Consider the following 10435-nt stretch of genomic DNA (forward strand, 5'->3'; position numbering starts at 1 on the left):
TATATGAAGAACTGGTGATATACAAAACGGGAATCCATTTCCCCTAGAGATCAGGGTCTGCAACCACAGTTTCCTGTGTGGGTTTCTAGAGTTCCCAGCTGTGCAGGAAGTGACGTCACTGAAAACAGCATGATGCAAGATGCTGCATGCCCGTCATCCAGTGCTTGCAAAGCTGGGGGCAGGAGTCTCGTCAGCTCAGGACTACTTAGGTTACACAGTAATGCCCTGTCTCCAAAAACAAAACCTTGGTTTTCAAAAAAGGAAGACGAGATTATGTAAGAGAGTGAGTTGGGTGTGGTTGTGACCCACGTACAGCAAGCATGGGCACCCGCTTGCCTGTAGGGCTTTTGTAATGGGAACTTGCCCAGGAAATGTTTGGGGCTTGTTACTGCTCTGGTGCCTGGCTTAGCATGGATGCTTAATTAACTCCTGTCAACCCAGTTGTTCCGACGACACTTAATGTTGGAGGCTTGTGGCAAGCCCTAACTTCTGCCAGACGGCAGGATGTCAGAGCCCTAATCATAGAGGATGAGAAAGCAACACACAGCTTAATGTCATGTCTCTAAAACATGGCAGGCAGCCGCAGGCAGGACCGCGACACCAGTCATCAGAGGATTCCCTTCTGAGGAACCATCCTTCCTACCCCAGGGTCTCATGCTGGCTGAAGAGGGAAAGGAAGACTGGATTCAGATGCCCGAGGTCACCCCCTTGGATGCTCTACCAAATACAAGACAGGACTCAAAGACAGGCAGGTGCCAGTAAAAATACGGTACTCATTTTTGATGGCTGTGCTATGTTTTAAGGCAAATGTCACACATACACAAAACATCAAGAGATGAACATGTTAGAAAAATAGCCAGGAGACATTTCAGACAGTTGTGGTGGTGTCTTCCCTGTTACAAAACTCCATCAGCTTCTCTGAGAGCCAGAACTCGGGGAGGCGCGGGACCGCCTCCTCTTTTGGCTTCCAAGAGGGAGATCCCAGGCAGAGCATCTTCCTCCACCCACAGCCGCACTCATCACTGTGGGTCCAGGTTGAGACCTGAGTGTCCACCCGGTGTGCTTCCCTGTCCAACTCCAATCCCTACTTAATGATATTCTTTAGCAATGAGAATATCAGGATGCCAAAGACATAATTGTAGTTTAGTTCCCCTTTATCCAAACTCAGACTTGCTTGGAGCTACAAGCCGAGTGCGCACATGCACGCGCACACACACACACACACACACACACACACACACACAAAGATACATAAAGTATAGGTAAGTACAGAGGAAAAGATCCACTGAAACTTAAAAAAGTATCAAATGCTTACTCATAATCAAACAATGTGATTGATTCGCCTTTTTAAAAAAGTGTTGGCAACAAGGTTTGCCACTCCCTGCTGAGTTCCTGGCCCCAAGGGAGAGCGGAGTGGCTCAGTTGCTTTAGAGAGCTGGGCCTTCACCCTGGCCGCCTGGGCTCTGCTCCTCGCCCGTGGGCCTTCACCCTGGCCGCCTGGGCTCTGCTCCTCGCCCGCCCCTCCGCTCAGGCACAGGCCCCATTTTAAAACAGATCTGTCCCAAGTATGCATGGGTCCGGTGATAACACAGCAGAGAAAGCAAGGGAAGGAGGGAAGCCGATGACTTAGGGACTTAATCTCCTGTTAGTCGAGGGGTTGGCAGAAACTGTGGGTTCAGAGTAACAACACAGTTGGGTACCCAGAAATGTGTAGAAGTTGGTAGCTTGTTAAGAAGAGGCTTCACATCTCTTCAGAGCTCGAGTTCTGAAGGATGAGGATAACAGTTCTGGAAAGCTGCTCATGCCGGCAGGCGGCCTTCATGGGGAACGCTGTCTCTCGGGGAACCGGGCTCTCACAGGCGCTGGAACTCGACTTCCCAGAAGCAAAACAACAATATCCACAAATTTATCCTTAGCCTTATCAGACCTCAGCGAAGTAGGCAAGAGGCAGGTTACATGAGACAGGTTACCCAGGGCTAACCATAGTCTCACACGAGCAAGTAATGTACTGTGGAAACCAGACAGGGGCCTGGGGACAGAGCTCAGCCTTGGTTAGCGTGTGGGTTTATTGGGGAGTATATATGACTTTGTAGCTCATTTTAGGAAGGACCCAGTCAAACCAGTAGTAGACTGACAGACCAACATGAGTCGGCAGTGTAGTGACCACACCGCCCCTCCCAGAGGAGGAGGTCCTACGGTCTGCGACTAAATCCAAATGGGAAAGGACAGGAAGTGCTGGTGAAGGCCAGGCCTCACTCAGCAGGAGCAGAGAAGTGCCTCAGGTCTAGAATGGGACCAGTCCTGTCCCATCTTCTTTAGGGTGCTCCCCAGTCTGCCCCTGACCTCGGAGTTCATGGTTTGCTCAAGCCGAGCCCCCAGGTGTGCTAACCACCCCACACAGTATGTCTCACTTGTTTCACCTCTGGTCCCTTAGAAGCCGCCCACACAAGTGGAGCATAATCCCTTAAGCCAGCGCAGCTCAGCAGATTCCAGCTCAGTCTCAGACTCTGGGAAGCTCTTCAGTGTCTGCTGCTGCAGAGACAACGTGATAGACAACTATAAACCCGGAAATCTGGTTTGCCCGGAAACCACCAGATGCAGAGCTCCAGGGGGACCGTGAACAATCCATCCGCATCCCCACAACCTTGATCTCCAGGCCTCCGTGGACCTGGAATCCCTCAGGCCTGGCAGCTCAAGGGGGTTTCCAAGTAGAGTCAAGGTGTATCCACAGCTGAGACATGGATCCACGGAGACAAACATCAGAGTGTTCTAGTCCTCAGGAAGCAGTCCTGGCCTGGCAGCTCTGTGCCTGTGGAGAGTCTGTGAGGGCCATGCCCACGCCAATGGGGCAGGCTACCAGGATGGGTTGCTGGTCCTAGCAGGCCGGCCCAAGATCCCGCCCAATCACAGCACCGACTCCTTGGATTCCAGTTCAGGAGCAACGGCCACGGGGCCTGCCGGGTTCTGGTGTGTCACTAGAGGCGACGTCTCCTCCTCAGACTTGGAATTGGGAATGGCTTCCACCTTCACTTCTTGCAGCTCCTGCTCACCTTTCTTCACGGCCCTCTGATTCAGGTGGTTGAGGATCCCCGCTCCCAGGGCATCGCCTTCCACATTCACCACAGTGGTGGTCCGGTCCCTGGTGGAAACAGAACGGGAAGGGACTGATGAGTCATCAGGCGATGGTGCTGCCACAGGCAGCCTGGTGGCTACGGGGCTTGTAGGGGGCAAGGGAGGTTCTGAGCAGATGTGTGTTGTCTGACGTGGGCATGGCCGCACCGCCTCAGACCCACGAGAGTGGAAAGCCAAGTGAGCGAGGTTCAGACAGGATGGCAAAGCCTTCCTTCCCTCACTGTGTGAGCCTGCTGACGCCGACACATTTATGGCCTGAAGTCGGCTGTCGTGCAGTCTGTTCCTTCCCAGGTGAGCTGAACGTGCCTCCACATTCAGCCGCATACCATAAAGGCTGCGACCCTGACTCAGCTACATGCAATAACCCCGCCTTCCTGAACTTCCTGGGCGCTGGGGCGCTGTCCAAGCCTAGCCTCCCCTTTTTCCTTGCCTGTATGCCTGTCCTTTCTCCAGTGTCTGTCTGTCCTGTTCCCCGTTTCCTCAGCACCCTAGTCAGGAGCCCTGCTGATGTGGCTGGGACGCTGGAGGGCGGGCTTGCGCTAAATCATCTTCTCTGCGCAGCATTTACTCTTAGAAAAGTAACAAGTGCTCGTTGTAGAAAATGTCAGAAAAAAGAGCAGCTGAAGGTAGCAACCAAGGCAGCGAGCATGCTCCACACTCGGGATCTGATGTGCAGTCTAGTTCCTGCCGGCCATCTTTCCACAGCTCGCGCGTTTGGGAGGAGAGAGGAGTCACGGTCGTGGGTTCCCCTCAGTGTTACAGTGTGCCTGAACTTCAGTCCTGGGTACCAACAGCATGCGCATTCCATGGCTGTGGGCAAGCACGCCATAGAGAACAGGCCTGTCTTTCCCACAGCCTACTTAGCACAGATTAGCTCAACATCCACCTCAGTCACTGAAACTCAGCAAAGGTCCTGTAGTCATTTTGAAGATGGGGAAAAATGGTGTCATCTTCCCCAAGGGCACTGGAGGGCTGGAGCCCTCTGCTGGGTGCCAGTAGGGCTGCCAGTTCCCTCGCAGGCTGAGCACCTCTGAGATACATTCTCTGGGCATGGAAGAGAGGAGGAGACAGACGACCCCTGACTGGCTCTGGTCCTGTCTAGCACGGGATGGAGCTCCTTCTGATGAGGTTCAGAAGCTTGGGAGTCTTTATTAGACATTTTATCCTATTCTGTGAAGAGCCTTAGGCTTCATCATGGCAGACCTGTGCCCACCACCTGAAGTCGGTGTCTCTCCTCCTGGCTATGGCCAGCCCAGCAGGACTGCCCTCCTCACTAACGTTTGCTGAATGCTGTCCCATGTGCCCCACGTTCTCTTCACTGTACAGGACGGTGACTCATTTACTCTTCCACCATGACTGGTAAGATTTCCGCTATGACAGCAAGACACACAGTTACAGGGCAGAGCCGGGCTAAACGCTCCTTTTCTTACTCTTGGGCTCTGCTCTCCCACAGCACTGCCTCAGTCAACTTTCTTATAGAACAGTATTATTTATACCTGCATGAAGTATCAGAAGGCTCAGGTGACCAGCCTCCAGACACTCGTGTGTCTGTAAGAAACTGTGGGGCTAGCCTGGTCACCTCCTTGCCTAGCTTCTCCTGAGTCCGAGCACAGGGCGTGTGCACGCTCTCCTTGCATGGCAAGCATTCCTCAGACATTTCCAGGCCAGGACCAAGCACTGCTCCAGTTACTGACACTCTACTCTGCACAGCCCCCGGAACCTACAGAATACTACAGAATACTACAGAAGTCCTGAATGGTTGGCTCTCCACCATTTGTGGACGTTCATGGGCTCTTGTCTGCTATATTGTTGACTTCTCACAGTTAGAAATCTGGCTTAATTACAGAGGCCTTCCAAAGCAAAGGTAGTTTTAAGTGTCTCCGCATGCACCGTGTCTAGCGGCGCATCAAGTACTCAGGGGCCTCAACAGACTTTCTTTATTCTAGGGTCTTTGGTATCAGCTACTTACACAATCCAGTCCACAGCCAGGATCAGAGAGAGGTCATGAGTGGGCAATCCGATGGCCTCCAGGATGATGGCGATGGTGAGGACGCCTCCAGCCGGCACCCCTGCGGCTCCAACGCTGGACGCTGTGGCAGTCACTCTAGGGTAGAGCAAAGCAAAGGCAGCCTTGAGGACGGAGAACGGAGGGGCCCCGGGGAATTACAGCGCATCGCAGCCGTGACTTATAAACACCAAACACACTCTAGGGGCTTGAGAGACGATACATCTTCCAAGTACACTCAGACCTCACACTCTCCTGGTCTGTGCTCACAAATTAAACTAACCGCTGACCCAAAAATCCTGAAACCAGACCGTACCTCCTGCACACCTGTGAACATGTGCTTTCTTCTTGCTTAATGACCCAGTATTGCAGCGTCTCCCTCAGCACATACATTACATTACGTACATTAGGGATCTAGGAATGATTTCAAGTATTGAGGAAAATATGCACACATTATACACAAGGCAGAACTGATGTGGTTTGAAGCGGAAATGTCCCCTATAGGCTGTTTGCAATGCTTGTTTCTGAGCTGGCAGCTGTGCTGGAAGGCTCTGGAGTCTTTGGGAGATGCTGCTTGGCTGAAGCTCACTAGGGATGGGCTTTGGAGATTATACTGCGCCCTGTCCTCACCTGCATCCTGGGCTTCCTGTCTATCACCACGTAAACAAGGCATTATCCTTTTCCCCAAAGGAAATCTCGGACACACACAGCAAAGTCTTACGACAGGCCCAACAGTGTAGGATAGAGTAACGGGCTCACAGAATGGTGAAAATCTGTCCCGCGTTCAGGTCCACATTGTTGAGTTGGGCAATGAACACCGCGGCCACACACTGGAAGATGGCTGCTCCATCCATATTGACCGTGGCCCCAATGGGGAGGATGAACCTGCTGATCCTCTTGTCTACACCGTTGTTTTCCTCGATGCACTTCATCATAGACGGAAGGGTCGCGGAGCTAGAGATGGGGAAAACAACCAAACATGCAAACGGTCCCCAGCCAGGTGAACACCACCACTCAGCTCAGACCCCGGAACATGGGTGCGGGATCCCAGCCTGACCCTGGAACACGCGGGTGCAGTGTCTCAGCCAGACCCGGGAACACACGGGTGCGGGATCCCAGCCAGACCCCGGAACACTCGGGTACAGTGTCTCAGCTAGTGTCCGGCTACCTTCCCTGGAAATGAAGGCAGCCAGCCAGACGGCTTCCAAAGTTTCCAATGTAACTGTCAAGTCCCACAGGACTCAAACCTGACCTCCAGGACTCACTTGTTACACTATTCACGTGGGCTCCCCTCAGGGCCACATCGTGCCTCAGTTGTTCCCAAGAGAATCACTGGGCTCACCTGGCTCACACCCATTCTGTTGATTCCTGAGCCCACTCACCTGGAACAGGTCGCAAAAGCTGTCGCAAATGGGGTGAGGAGGCCCAGGAGGAATGTGAACGGGTTTTTCCTCGTCAAAGCGAAATAGACAAGAGGCAGAACAATTCCTCCATGGATAACATGGCCCAGTATAGAAGCGAAGATGTATTTCCCGAGGCTCGTCACGAGCGTGATGATGTCCTTCATTTCTACAATCTTGCTTCCGATCAGGAACATGATGCCTATAGGTACGTACCTAGGAATCAGCATAGATACTCATCAGGGAGGTGAGGAGGCTGGGAATACCGAGCCTCCCATAGAGTAACTCTAAACACACACACACAAGATGAGGTGGGGTGACTTTTTTTTCTTTTAATAAACAGTTTGTGTGACTGAGAAAAAATGAAGATGATCATCTTACAGTTGAGTGCTCCCACACTGTTAGAGTCCTCCCTCTGGTATACACATGCCTTTCTTTTCTTCTTCCTCTCCGTCTTCCCTGTCCTTCCTTTTACACAAGGTCTCACTATACAGTACAAGTTAGCCTGGAGCTTGCGATCCTCCTGCCTCAGCTTCCTGAGTGCTGGGCTGAGTGCCATTATACCTGACTCTGCCTTGTTCCTAACTGACTGATTGCCAGCAACTACACAGCACAAGGCAGAGATTTAAAAATGAAAGGCTCTGTGCGTGCGACCATGAGGTCCACTTTTAGCTTTGCTCAGACTTGTCCTGAGAACTCAGAAATACAAGAATCCCACAGACCTGCTGTGATACAAAATGAACACAGCCCAGGGCTTCCGTGAAGTTTTACATTCTTTGTGGCTTGGAAGACATGATCCCGTGGGAAAAAATCAGTAACAATGATATTCTGGGAACACTGCCAGGAGAGGAAGATGTTTTTCCCTTTTGAAGGGAGAAAAGGAATAAATTATAGAAACTACACATGGAGGGACCCATGCCTCCAGCCGAATATGTAGCAGAGGATGGCCTGGTCAGACATCAGTGAGAGGAGAGGCCCTTGGTCCTGTGAAGGCTCGATGCCCCAGTGTAGGGGAAGGGAAGCGGGAGTGGGTGGGCTGGTGAGGGGGGTGGGATAGGGTGTTTTTTGGAGGAGAAACCAGGAAAAGGGATAACATTTGAAATGTAAATAAAGAAATAAAAAAATGATATAAAAATGAAGTTTAAAAAAATGATGATGCAACACATATAAAATTTATCATGGAAACACTCATTATATGGAGAGTTGATTGCCAGTGAGTACATTTGAATTGTTGGGCAGTCATTCTCACCACCCAGCCCGGAACAGACGTGTCTCCATCACTCCAGAGTAAAGCTCTGCTCTCAAATACAGCAGCTCCCATGCCCTGCACCCCAGCCAGCCTCTGGTAACCGCTGCTGTCACCACACAAAAGCAGAACACACATCCTTGTCTTTCTGTGGCCTTTCCCGGCAGCCTCATGTCTTTACGTTGCAGTTATATGTAGTTATACTATCTTGTGGGATATGTCAGAATATCATTTTTATAAGGCTGAGCACCACTCCGTTTGTTTCTCTACCTGCCTACTACTGATAGATATTTGGGTTGTTTCTACCCTTGACACACTATTGTGTTGTTATTACTGTTGGGTTTGAGTCAGGATCACGACAAGCCAAAGCTGTTCTTGGCCTCCTGATCCTCCACCTCCTGAGGGGTGGGATCAAGCTTGCGTAGCTTCAGGACCTTGTGGTGAGTGTTTCCTCAGTGGTAGCACCGGGCTGCCCTGCTAAGCTCTCACCTTTGTAAGGAGGCCTGTCTGTGTGTGCCCACATGCCTGTGTGCTCTGGGTCAGGACAGCGAGTTGGGGCCCTGCTGATTTGGAGGCGACTTTAAACATTAGGAGATGGTGCAGAATTGTTCTCTGAAGTGGCCATACCAATTCCTGTTTCCACCAACGGTCTAGAGGGAAGCCACCAACCCTGCTCCCGCACCAATGGCGACCCAGGAAACACTTCTGGAGATATCAGGAAGACAGTTTCATTATCACAGCTTTGACGGACAGCCCTCGAGGGCGAAAGTGCTGGGGATAAGGACCCTGTTCTCACAGGCATCCACTGAATAACCAACTTGCCACTACTTGGTTTTCAACTGGGCGAGGCCCCCCTTAGGCTGTGTACTGCTCGCGGAAGCTTCCCTTCTGTGAACTGCCTGCGTGCACTCCAGCCCACGCCCGGACAGAGTGAACACACTGTTTTCAGTCATCAGGACACTAAAGTGGGATGTGCTAAAGCTGCCCTGACAGTGCCTGGGAGATCCAGACACAGAATACAGAGTTCTGGATCATCCTTGGCTGCGTAGCAAGTTCAAAGCCAGCCTGGGCTACATGAGATGATGCCTCACAGAACCAAGCCAAGCCAAACCAAACATCAGTTCTTTCCTCCGAATAACAGCAGTCACGTAAGGAGGCGCGTATGCAGTGAGAGCTGGCTTATGTGACTCTGAGCAAGAGAAACACCACTGACGGGGTCTGAATTTGGCTTGTCTGTTTCAAACTTCTCCTAAAACCGGTCCAGTTGGTACCTAAGTCATCCGAGAGAGACGTGCTGGGGTCATTAGTGATTAACAATAAGAGATACTTTGTATGTGAAGGAATAAGCTAGCTTGTTGGTTGGTTGGTTGGTTTCTAGAGACAGGGTCTCTCTGTGTAGCCCTGGCTATCCTAGAACTCTCTTTGTAGATCAGGCTGGCCTCCAACTCATACCTTGAACACCACCTGCTTTTGCCTCCCGAGTGCTGGGAGTAAGGCATGCACCATCACACCCGGCTTCGTAAACAAGCTTTTAACAACTAACTATTTGAAGAACATGTTAAAATTGAAGATTATCATGGAAAAATTATACAGATAAAATGGTAGGCATAAAAGTAATTCTAAGTTGGTTGAAAATGGAATTATAAACATTTTCAGGTAAAATTAAAGATTTACACGGAGAATATTTCTGATAAAATTCAAGAAATATAATAAAATACACATTAAAATTGACCATTTCATGGAAAATTATACAGATAAAATGGTAGACATAAAAAACCTTTCTAAATTAATTGAAGGTGAAATTAAAAACATTTTGTCATAAAATCAGAGATTTACATGGAAAACATTTCTGATAAAATAGAAGAAATATGTAGAAAATTGAAGTTTATCATGAAAGATAATGCAGACAAGATGGTCAACATAAAAAATTACTAAATTAATTGAAAGAGGAAGTAGAAACATTTTCTGATAAAATTAAAGATTTACATGAAAAATGATAATCTTCAATTTTAACATGTTTTTCTATTAATTTCTTCAATTTTATCAGAAATATTTTCTATGTAAATCTTAAACTTTATCAGAAAATTTTTATAATTCTACTTTCAATCAACTTAGTAATATCTTTATGCCTACCATCATTATATCTATATAAAATTTTCCATGACAATCTTCAATTTTAACATGTTTTTCTACTTTTTTCTACAATTTTACCAGAAATATTTTCCTTGTAAATTTTCAATTCTATCATAAAATGTTTCTACTTCCTTTTTCAATTAATTTAGCAATGTTTTTATGTCTACCACTTTACTCTTCAATTTTCACGTGTTTTTATCTATATATCTCTTCAATTTTAACGTGTTTTTATCTATATATCTCTTCTATTTTATCAGAAATATTTTCCATGTAAGTCTTCAGTTCTGTCATTAAATGCCTTTACTTCCTTTTTCAATAAAAGAACATGCTTTCAACAACTATTTGATATCATCAGTGTGGACAACAACTATTTGATGTCGTCAGTTTGGACAACAACTAAAATTCAGAGGTTTGCTTAGGTGAGGTGATAGCTCGCTCTATGGCCCAGGCTGGCTCAGTCCCTGAGGCAGGTGGCCCTGGGTGCTATAAAACAAAGCAGGCTGCCCAGCCATGAGGACA

General features: G+C 48.9%; 1 protein-coding gene across 1 annotated transcript in view; it reads right to left on the reverse strand.

Moving 5' to 3' along the window:
- Positions 1 to 753: 753 nt before the first annotated feature.
- Slc1a4 (solute carrier family 1 member 4) overlaps positions 754 to 10435 on the reverse strand; it is a 28987-nt gene continuing 19305 nt past the window's right edge. Inside the window, exons 5-8 of the mRNA XM_052198966.1 lie at positions 6520 to 6753; positions 5897 to 6091; positions 5102 to 5236; positions 754 to 3139 (exon numbers count right to left, since the gene is read on the reverse strand). Coding sequence (XP_052054926.1) covers positions 2905 to 3139; positions 5102 to 5236; positions 5897 to 6091; positions 6520 to 6753 — 799 coding nt within the window. The 3' untranslated portion in view covers positions 754 to 2904. The remainder of the gene's footprint in view (positions 3140 to 5101; positions 5237 to 5896; positions 6092 to 6519; positions 6754 to 10435) is intronic.

Source organism: Apodemus sylvaticus, chromosome 11 (genome assembly GCF_947179515.1).
Source record: "Apodemus sylvaticus chromosome 11, mApoSyl1.1, whole genome shotgun sequence".
NCBI lineage: Eukaryota > Metazoa > Chordata > Mammalia > Rodentia > Muridae > Apodemus > Apodemus sylvaticus.